This window comes from Gymnodraco acuticeps, unplaced genomic scaffold, assembly GCF_902827175.1.
Source record: "Gymnodraco acuticeps unplaced genomic scaffold, fGymAcu1.1, whole genome shotgun sequence".
Classification (NCBI taxonomy): domain Eukaryota; kingdom Metazoa; phylum Chordata; class Actinopteri; order Perciformes; family Bathydraconidae; genus Gymnodraco; species Gymnodraco acuticeps.
In genome coordinates, this window is record NW_022991187.1 from 822,354 (window position 1) to 833,754 (window position 11,401).

Genomic DNA, 11,401 nt, shown 5'->3' on the forward strand with positions numbered 1-11,401 from the left:
ACCTGCAGGACTTTTTTTTCTATAGATTGAATTCACTTTTGTAAGTAGCATTGGATAGAAGCGTCCGCTAAATAAAATGTAATGTAGTGTAAGGATAATGCCTGACTTTGCTGCCATCACACACTGTTGCTTGACTTAAAGCAAATACAGTAGATTTGGCAAGAAATGTTTCATTTTTCCAGAAACAAAATAGTAACAGAATAATTTTAAACATGTTGTATTCAAATAGAAATCACATATATTGTGGATTTAGGTGAAAAACTGCAAGGCAATGTGTGTGCAATGGGGTCTCATAATTACAGCCAGATTGTTGTAGATTATCACTTGAACTCAAACACAGTTAACACCACACAGTGGAAATTACAATTGCATACAACAATTATCAACAAAATGAAATAAAAAAATTGTGAAATTCAGGAACATTAATCTTATACGTTCTCGTATCTCAGCCTGTATTTCTGCATGTAATTATATTTGTAATCCATTGGGTGTCTCCATTTATCACACTGAAGGAGTTGCCAGTAAAGGCACTTTACAAGAATACATCTGTTGTTATGTGGGTCTGCTATGGAGCATAATAATAGGCTTTATAGAAATCCGGACAGAAGCATTGCCAGGTTTAATTACAAAGCGTCGAGGATAAGTGAATGGAAGGGAAACCTGACTAAGTTAGATTAATGAGGCCGAGGAATCTTTTACACATGCAAGTTTTGGCCAAGTTTCAGTAGCCCGAGGGCCGCAGTCCTAGCCCCACTAACGCTGCCTCTTCCTGGGAACAACCGTTAGAATAAAGCAGACCGGATGGAAGACACAAGGCAAAGGAGAAGCCCCTGCCCCATTTATCAGCTTCCCAGGAGACCCTGTGAGCTCCTCCTGTCACCTTCAGCCAATGATTAAAACCTGAGCATGCACATACAGTACGACTGAGGGCACAGGCACATTACAGCAAAGTGATCAAGACACGTCATGCACACCAAACACATTTATTAAGAAATAATAATACAACATAATGGTGTTGTACATGGACAATATCTAAGCAGAGCATACTTTAAACATCTTTATGAATCCCAAATGAAACCATGTTATTTTGTTATATAATGACTTAATCAATTCACTGTTTGTAAATGTCATTAAATTCATCATTACTATTGTTTAAACCACCTCCTGAATTTGTATTTAATATCTTAGAAAGTATATAGGGAAGACTCAATCCTGGCAGGATGCCACTGTGGGTCGTAAGTGGCAAACAAACACTCATAAATATTATATTCTGGCCACTACAACGCAGTACAATTCAATATCAGTTTTATCGTCAATTAAACCAAGAATGGAAAGTGGAGTAGTGATAACATTAAATGGCTTACAGGTACATGAGTTTGCCAGTGAGAGGCTTTTACTTCCTGATACTTCAACTGGGGAATGTGCAGCTCTCTCACCTGATTGGCTGTGTTTATATCAATGCCATTTTTGATATGGTCCAGGGCCTTGTCCAGGTTGCCAGATCGGGCCGCTCGGAGAAAACTGTTGCCAGCATCTGCCTGGAGGCGTAAGAGAGAGAGAGGAGAAGAGAGGAGGGGATACGGGGTATAAGAGGAAGTGAGAGACACATAAAGTAGAGGAGTAGAGAGAGAAAATGGAGAGGGAGACAGAGTTTGGTTAATATTTTCTTCAGGGACATTTGAAGGACTGAAACCATTCAGTCGTAATCCATCAGTTTTCCTCTCATGTCCCTCCGCCCTTGAGATTTTGGACAGTGCAGTTTGAGATCTGCACCTTGAAATGTGTTTGTTTATGGTTTGGTGGTGGGGTGAAATATTGGAGTGAACAGCTCCTTGGACTTCAAAACCTCTCAATGTGTCCACAAGTCAGTGATTTAAGTGATACGGCATCTTTGATAATAGAGACAGATCCTTGAGTGTCTGTTGTTTCCAGCCAACTCCTGGCTCTTTGTTTGGACTCTAAGCTTAATGTGTGTGTGAATGAAAGAGAAGAAAAGAGACACAAGGTGCATAGCAAAGAGGAGAGAGAGAGTTTGGTGATTCCGACTCACGGGCCGGCACATGGCACGTCTAGTGTTATTGTCTGTGTTTTGTCTGAAGCTTTAATGCGTCTCCCAGGCTGGCTGGGGTGCAGCTGATACAGGATCACTCATGCGGCACAGGGGGAGAGTGAGGGAGAGCATAGGAGAAGAGGAGAAGCGCCAGAGACCGAGGGAAAACCACAGGGAGAAGCTCGACTGCGGCAAACGCTGCACTTTTTCATTTACATAATCTCCTCTCTCCCCTTGCCCATCCCCTCTCTCCATCTTACCAGCTATCTTGACACTGCTGCTCATCAGCCGTCCATTCATTCAGTATATGTTTTCTCACAGACGCATAGAATAAATGTGTGTACTAACCTCATTTTCAAATCCAAAACAAAATCACCATATGCTGCCAAGTAGCTTTTCTCAACTTTATAAACAGTGCTTTAGGCTTTGCTGCCTATTGTTTTGACAGGATTGTTGGTCCACTTCTGACAAAGATGGAACGACCGTGAGTAAAAAGGGAAAGGATCCACATGCCTGAAGTTGAGTCATAGCAACAAATGACACAACACACCCTCAGCAGGACACAAATGGCACAGCGCTGTGCAGAGAGAGGTCACTTTAAAGAAGGCAGGGGCGATGTTGGCAGGGCAACAGAAAACTTTAAAGGAAGGTTTCTTCCAGCTGATCGAGGAAGAAAAGCGGCTACTGACAAGATTATTGTTTATATACAACATGTATGCAATTATAAAGTGTATACTATAAGATGAACTTTATGCAGGTCGTTTTAAAGTTGTAAAAAATACATCCTGGACTTAATGTGAGAACCTTTACTTATTGGAGCCATTGGCCTCCGAGTCATTTCCATTCTCTCCAAAACATTTTTTGTTTTAAGTTTGCTCACAGAAAACTGAGAGGCATACTCTAAAGGCCCTGACACACCAGGCCGATTTCGGCTGTTTTCGTAAGTCGGGAGACGAAGCGTGTCCTGTCGCCCAAACTCAATTTGGTGTGTCCCGCACCGTCGACCGTGACACGCCTTATTTGGACTGCCAGACCCGATGAATCGGCCATCGGCCATGCATCGGGTCTGGCAGTCGGACCAAGCAATCACTCTGATTGGCTGTTCAGCTGGCGAATAGAGTGCATGAGAAGCGAAACGGAAGTGAGGGACGTAAACAAACGATTTAAGAAGGCACACACAGACTGATATTCATTTTCATCTCATCATGGCGATCTGCAATGACGCAAACGAAGACCTGCTCATCACATTGATCCAGGAGAGGCCAGCTCTGTACGACATCACAGAGAACAGGTACTCGAACCGAGTAGTGAAAACCGGACTCTGGCGAGAGATTGAAACGCAACTTGGTTTCTCGGGTAAGATTATCTTTTTCATCAATTGAGCTCTTTAGCAGATATTGTTGGCTTTTTATTGTTTGCCAGCGTACAGTGGCGTTAACGTGAAATGTAATTTGTTATTTCAACCTTGTGTTTTGTTGTTATCTTGTTGCTAGCTGTGCAGTTTGGCACTGCATATAGATATGAATTGGACATGCTAACTAGCCACAATGCTTACATCGTTTATTTGTGTGCTTCAGAGAAAGAGCTGAGGAAGAAGTGGGATTCTCTGCGAACCCAGTACACCCGGTACAGGAGACTTGCCCCTTCGGGTAGCTGTGGACCAAAGACGGACAGACAGCAGTGGATCATAACCAGGCTGCAGTTTGCACACGCTATTTGTTGTTGTTTATATCACGCAGTCTGTTCTTCTTCTCTGTCTTCCGGTTGTTGCCTATTTTTAATGACGAATACACACTACCGCCGCCTGCTGGTAAGGAGAGTTATTGCCACTCACGCACTGAAGTCTTTGCGGTGTGTTCCCGTGCGACACATGGCCAAGACGCAGGAGAACACCGCGACGCAACAGTCGACGTCGGCGAGTTCTCTGGTGACTGCTTGGTGTGTCAGGGCCTTACAGTATAACACTTCTGAGTCACACACACAAAACCAAACACTTCGCGTACTGTAAAGCAAAACATATATATGTACAAAACTATGACATTACAATGATTGCTTTTATAAGAACCTACAGTTCAGAACAATAAAATATAAACTCTCTAGACTAGCTTGGTACGTACAGTGTCTCAGCTAACAGTTGTATTTACTCACAGTTGCCAAGCTGTCTTGGTTATCCATGTTCTCCCACTTCCTAATGTCTTACTCCCATGACTCACTTTGAACACACACACACACACACACACACACACACACACACACACACACACACACACACACACACACACACACACACACACACACACACACACACACACACACACACACACACACACACACACACACACACACACACACACACACACACACACACGATTTAGACCAAACCACTTTGTATCTTTGTATGCAGGTATATAATCCCCACACAGCAACCATAAACAATGTAGTGGATTGTTTGCAGACTCTGCCATGGTGACACAAGAAACATCCTTTCATCGAAGTAGCTGCAAATACAGCTGATGCAAAAACACACACAACCTAACACAAATATACGTGGTCCCGCAGCACGGTAAAACCATTGTGACCCTGACTGAGGCCCCTCTGGAGGATTCCCAGCCCCCCGGACTCAGCTCACTGCCCCCGAGATACAGCCTGCTGAAGTTTACGAGACTACAGAGACTCTCTAAAATCCCCCAGAAAGACTGCAGCTAGATGTTTGGGTGCAGCGGATTTACTCTCTGCCGGTGGTCAGTGTTGCATGTTGCTGTGTGTATCTGCCTGCGTCATGAAGGGAGTGTGTGCTGTTTTGAGATAAGGATGCAAAGGAACCACACCCAACACTATCAGTGGTAAAAATAGGTACAGTGCACAGGCATCTTACAGGGGAAACACACACGGAGCAGCCTAAAGATGTCCTGTGGAATTCCACTGCTGCATTTTGCCGGACCATTAAGATGAATGTGTCCCCCTCTGATTATTCCTATAGACACGCTTCAGGGCTCTGGGTCGAAGCAGAAGAGGAGCGAGCATACTTATCATTCTGTTTGGAGCAACGGAACAGACAATAACCTGCTCAGCAGCTCCATGGTTAACATTAGTGATATCAACACACTGTCCTCAGGATGCGACGGTGCAAGGCTCCTAATAATGAGGCTCAGAATTACCAAGTCAAATCATTCCCCTATCTCATCCCAAACAATCCTCTGCCCTGAACTCTCCCCGTCTTTAGCTCAGCCCGTCTTCCCTTCCCCATTCCTTTGCTTCTTACATTTCACTCTCCCCCTCCTCGCCTCCTCTGCTGGTGCTGCAGCAGACAGAATGACATCACCGCCTCGCTGGTGGACTGCAGTGTTCGGAAACTCAATGTATACGTATGCATGCCTATGTATGCATGAGGAGGCACGCTGTAATCCCGATCTTCTGCAATGCAAGACCTGAAGAATCATCATTTTCACAGGGGATCGATTGTCTGTGTATATGCGACAATTCTGAATGGAATCAGATTGAGTGTGTGTGTGTGTGTGTGTGTGAGGGGGAGAAATGAGACAATGCGAGGCATGAATGGGATTGTAGAAAGACTCCCACGGTTTCAAAACTGTGTTTGTGATCTAATTATAAAGAAGATGAGGATTTGGGAACACACTGTTCTGCGTCCACTGTTAGCTTCACATTGGCTATTATAACTTTGGGGTGCTATGTGTCCATCTGAAGAAAAATAATCTCCATTCATCTTTTTCTGCAGTGGCTGCTTGCTGCCATGCACACTGTGTCCGGATTTCTTACAGATAATTTAATGCTCTATGGGATTCAGAGAAATCTCAGCAGCACAGCATTCATTTAAATCATTATGTCTGAATTGTCTCTTTTTATGATTTAAGCAAACGATGGCTTCTATGGTGGCTCCGAAGGCAATCACCTACCATTTCTAGCTCAATGAATTGTTACCTAACATAGATAAGATAATAACTATTATAAAAGTGTGTACAGGCATGACAGGGTTAAGCCCCCACATAAGAGGTCTCATTGAGACAAAAGAGAGAGCCACATTTTTTCCTAATGTATTCCTGAGACAAATAATGATTCTCTCAAGCAAAGCTCTGGGAATGTTTCTCTTGGATATGGACTATTATCGACTCAAGAGAATCTCAGCATTTCTATAAGAATAACCATGAAACACACACACACACACACACACGAATCTGCAGACACAGCGCCAGGTGCAAATCATAAATATTTTAAGTGCTACCACAGCTATTTGTACAGCCAGCAGAAAGGTGAAAATAAGGTGCCTACGTATGTTCAGCATGTCACAAGTCCTGCTTCACTTGCAATCATTCCCTAAACTTTAAACATAAATCGTGCAAGCACACCAACAACTCTGGATAATATCTGCTGTATTTCCCCCAGCCAAAGTCAATACCTCAATGTATTTAAACAAACAGAACGATTGGACGGTTTCTATACGTTTTAGGGCAACACTGAACAGCGGATATGGAAATTACTGCAGAGTGCTTAAACAGACGTTTTATCACCCGATCTCTGCTGACTTGCACTTGGTCTTGAAATTGATTTCTTTCTGCTCTTTTTTTTTCTTGGGGCTTCATCTCTGCCTTCATCTCTCAGAAGCATCGCGCTGTTTCCGGCGACAGAGACGTAGTGAGTGTATAGTCAGAGGACTGAGGCCCCAGGGACCGATCAGTATTGGACACATTTACAGGAAGCTAGTGAGCGTCCCGTGATATAGCGGCTATGTTCCCCTACTCAACTCTGTCTGTATGTAAATCTGTCTGTCTGCTTCTACTCCCTCTATGTGGCAAAGCATCTTGTCCCATTTTTACTATTTACTTTCTCACACTCCCAGCCTCCCCCTCTCTGTATCCCACTGTTTGTCCCGGCCGAACTCATTGATTGTCTCTTTATATCTGGCCCTGCCTCAGCCTCTGCGCCTGTAGATGAGATTGTCATGGTTAGTGTGATCTTTTGTGGCGGGACAATGAGGGTGAAAGCCATAAGGAGGAGATAGGGTTTGGAAGCTATGGAGGAGAGGATCAAGATATGGTAAACATCCTGTGTTCAACTGCACAGTTATTATACAGAATATAACCGTCTCGAAGGACTAGAGGGAAAATGAAGTCTAGATATTAGACAGATCTGAAATCTGTAAAATGGAAGTCGAACAAGTAAAAATACATATTAAAACTTTCCTGCAATCTGCATCTTATCTGCAATGTAAACTTAACAATGCTTCAGCTACAAACAGCAGAAGAAATGTAATGTTTAAAGGGGTTGTGAGTACTATTTTTCACAGAGCTGGAAAGTATTTTTTCAAGTACTTTTATACGAGTATACACGTACTACAAGTGAACATTTGAAGTAGTCTTATCTCTTTTTGAATGTTTCTATGTTGTGCTGTACACCTCAACTACACAATTCAGAGTGAACATTTTTCAACATTTGACACCTTAATCAACTGTTATAAATTAAATTATCCAGATATCAAATGAGTAGAAACTAGCTCAATGTTGAGCATTAAAATGTTGCTTTTATGTTAAAGCTTAGTTAGATTAATCAAATTAGTATGTACAATTAGCATATAATGATCTGTAAACCTCCTTCTGCACAATAAATACTGTAACTTTCAATACTTAAGGTCCTTTCAGTAGGATACTTCATTCTTTAACAGATCATTTTGAATACATAACTTTACTTGAAACATAAACATGTTTTACACTGCTGTATTCTTATTTTTACTTCCTCCACTACTGCTTGCTGTTTTTCGTAGTTACAAGTACGTTTTGGCTTTGATCAGTGGTCACTTTTATGGTCTACCTACATGCAACTGTGTCTTATCTTTGGTAGATATTATTAAATAGTACAAAGCTGAAATGCTTAAAAGTGAAAAATCAAACCAACTACTGATACAAATGCTAAAATAACTGCATTTCCTCCTCAGACTGATGAAACACAAACGGCTACATTTCTACAAGTTGCATCATCTCTACACTTCCATTTCCCCGAGGTTATCTGCGGTTGACACAAAATTAGCCCTCAAACACATCCAGCAGGGCCTTGTGGGCGTCCGCCCTGATCTGCCATTACCTCCGCAGGCTCAGTAGATTAAACAGTCTATAGTCCTCAGTGAGGCCACACTGAAAGCATCTCATTAATTGACCCACTAATCAGTTTACTGACCTCCAGTTTACTTACCACAGCTAATCCTGGTTGACATCATACAATCTGAACATCAAACAGAGGAACAAATGAGGTCAAAAACAAGATTAAGGAGTAAAAACAGAACATGATACACACCCACAGGTATACGCACTTACACTAATCTTGGACGCACATGCATCACAACCCTCAAAGAAACTCCCAGTTGATCAAACTCCCTCATATGTTGCTAAGGGAGGCTCCGTTTGACGAGTTTGATCTGGACAGGTATGTTTGCGGCTGTAAGCAAAGATTGACCATGTTTTTTAACACTCGTTGACTGCTTTAGAGCTTTGATTAAAACCATAAGAAGTTAGTCAAGTTTTTACAAATGTCTGATCACTTCTTAAACAGGACCAATGTTTACGTCTCAATGACCTGCATCTCTTTCTCTCTCAGCCTCTCTCTTTCTATGTCACTAGGATGAGAGCATATTCAGGAATGAAAACACAAACAAGCTTTGAAAGTGAAGCTGCGGAGAAGTCTACAAAACAAGCTGATGCGGAAGCACTAAGATAAAACAAAAGGTACTTAGCAAACAGAAAACAAACCGAGAGGCGTGTGCTGAATAAGAAAATAGTTTGTACAACAAGTAAATACCTATACATCAATATTCATGTTTAAGAGACAAAGTAAATAATAAAGGACTTTAAAACTTTGAACAAAGCCAGTGACTAAAAATGTGCCCATCACTTTCTGACGTAAAAGACAGGGAGCATTGGCAGGTGCATTACATCTGAGAAATGCAACCACGGATGTTGTATAAGAAGAAAACATAGCAAAAACAACACAGCACGATAATAAGAGTGGTAAAGAAGCGTACAGGTGGAAAGAGATGATTTGAAGGGAAGGAGAGACACAGGAAAAGGGATGAAGTTAGAAGAAGGAGGAGGAGGAAGGTGAAGAGGAGACGGAGGTACTCACTCCAAAAGTGACGGTCTTGACTGGCATGCCTGTTGGCCCTCCACTCTCTCTTTCTTACGTTTTCAGTGTCTCTCAAACACACAGCTGTCTTTTCTGTTGCCCCCTGCGAGTTCTGTGGTACGGGGCACGCAGTTCCCCCATCCAACGTAAACACGGACACACACACGTACGCCCAGACACACACACACACACTTGAGTAAGCATGGTGGGTGGAGAGTCTGGGGAGGGTGGGGGTCGAGGGGACGGGGGGCCCAGGGTTTTATCTCTGGAGGAATGCTGCTTGTATCTAAAGACGCACATTTCACACACAGCCAAAGATAAAAAGGGTACGCCACGCTCGGTTTCCTGACCGCCTCCTGGCTCCTGTTTGTTTTTGATGTTTTCCTATTTCTTGAATTTCTTGCCTCAAACTTATTTTTCGTCTCCAACTTTTTCTCAACCTTCTCCTATCCTCTCTCACACTCTGCGCTCTGCTCTCTGGCTCATCTATCCTTTCCACCTTTCAGGTTTTGTTGCACCCCAATCAGTCTGCGTCACCCCAACTGTATCCCTCCTTTCTCCTGTCCCTTCTTCCCCACACGTCACGCCCTTCTATGTCTCCTGTATGTTTTGTGACAGCCAGACAATCATTTTTTTTCAGGGACCAGGCGATACCAGAATAGCGTAGTTACTGTGGAGAATGGGTGTGTTTTTCAGAGCGGCTCTGTTTCAGTCTGTGAGGTGACTTACAGTGACAAAGCGCATGGCGGAGGGGGGGGTTGCTGCCACCGCCCCGTGACAATGGGCCAGACACATGGGGTGGGGGGAGCACGGAGGGGCCAGCCTCTCAAAAGGCCCTGCCTCTTTTAATAAAGCGTCCGTCATTCCCCGCTTGAAAAGGCCTCCTTTTCTCTACCTCTCCCCTCCTCTGGCTAAATGCTGGGAAAAGCACATCGCTGCCAAAACCATGCAGAGAGATAAATGCTCGTAGGAGAGGGGAAGGAGGGGGCAATGATAGAGAAGGGTACGCACTTCTCAGTGCCGCTGGACCGTGACCTGGGCAAAAACATCACGTGGGATGTCTCTCCTGTCCACTGTATTGAGTTTGGACACAGATGGGAGCTCCACTGCCAAAGAATGTGGGGAAGGGGACTGCAGGCACTAATGTCCATGAAGTCATGACAAATTATCCTGTGGTCTTCAAGGAAAAGAGGCAACTCTTCCCCTCTGACATAAACCTCCTCTGGTTCAGCCTGCAGAGTCACTGCGCTCATCTGAGGAGAAGAAAGATAACTTATCAGGTGCTCGTGATAAGACCTCCTTTAGGTGTGGCAGGATCAAGGGAGTGATGACGAAGGTTCACTCTGGAGGTGTCTAATACCAACGACTTCAAGTTAAAGTCTCCACTCAAAATGTGCTTTGCTTATTTTAACTTTACTTCTATATTTTACTTTGCAGATTAATGTATGTACAGAGTTTGACATGTGTCTGCAGAGTGAGGAAAGTGCTTAGTTTGACAGGTGTATTCAAGCATGATCTAGACTTTGCCACTTTTTGTTCAAGTTACGAAAGTGTGAAACTGGAAGTCGACATTACACTTTTAAGATATATTTTGCACATTAAAGTTTTGCACAACAGTGCATTCAGAAACATTACCAATTAACTAAAAGTAAAACAAATATTTTAATAATGTAATCCCAATAAGGCAAACACTATTTTAAAGCATATTATTCTATGTTTGGAGTGCTTGACCCCGAAAAATTCTAATGCAAAACTCAACAAGTCATTGCATAGATGCTGATATACGGCAAATCTCTGAGAGTCAGGAGTCTGACTGACTGACAGAGCGACTGGTTCAGGGAGGTTGCAGGTCATTGTGAAGCGTAGGCCACACTCCGGTTTTGTACCAGGGTTGATTTAGGTTTGGGACAGACGTGCCCTCTGCACTCTGTGTGGAGCCCCTCTTGTTGGCAGGATAAAGGCTTCAGATGTCCACGTGAGCTGCTTGTGGTGGTTTATTGCCCGTGTCCCAATGTCTCAGGGGACGGAAAAATAGAGTTGAAAAAGTGGGGGAGGAATCAAAACAAACACTGATGGTGTGTGAGTGGTATTTCTTTAACATGTCACACTCTTTGCAGTTGACTGGCAAGAAACACACAGACATCCCACAGATTAAACGGGTCTAAATGTTTAGTAAGAAAAAAAACCTAAACACCTCCTCCATCACTGGCTGCAATGAAAACA

The 11,401-nt window shown here is 43.2% G+C and overlaps 1 protein-coding gene across 14 annotated transcripts in view; it reads right to left on the reverse strand.

Moving 5' to 3' along the window:
- ank1a (ankyrin 1, erythrocytic a) overlaps window positions 1-9,764 on the reverse strand; it is a 48,097-nt gene extending 38,333 nt beyond the window's left edge. For 5 of the 14 annotated variants that reach the window (XM_034238201.1, XM_034238200.1, XM_034238198.1 and 2 more), the window contains exons 1-2: window positions 9,179-9,205; window positions 1,437-1,538 (exon numbers count right to left, since the gene is read on the reverse strand). In XM_034238201.1, coding sequence (XP_034094092.1) covers window positions 1,437-1,538; window positions 9,179-9,205 — 129 coding nt within the window. Of the gene's footprint in view, window positions 1-1,436; window positions 1,539-4,198; window positions 8,227-8,251; window positions 8,282-9,178 lie in introns of those variants that run through there. The other 9 variants (XM_034238193.1, XM_034238202.1, XM_034238196.1 and 6 more) reach the window with 9 other exon arrangements.
- Window positions 9,765-11,401: the final 1,637 nt, after the last annotated feature.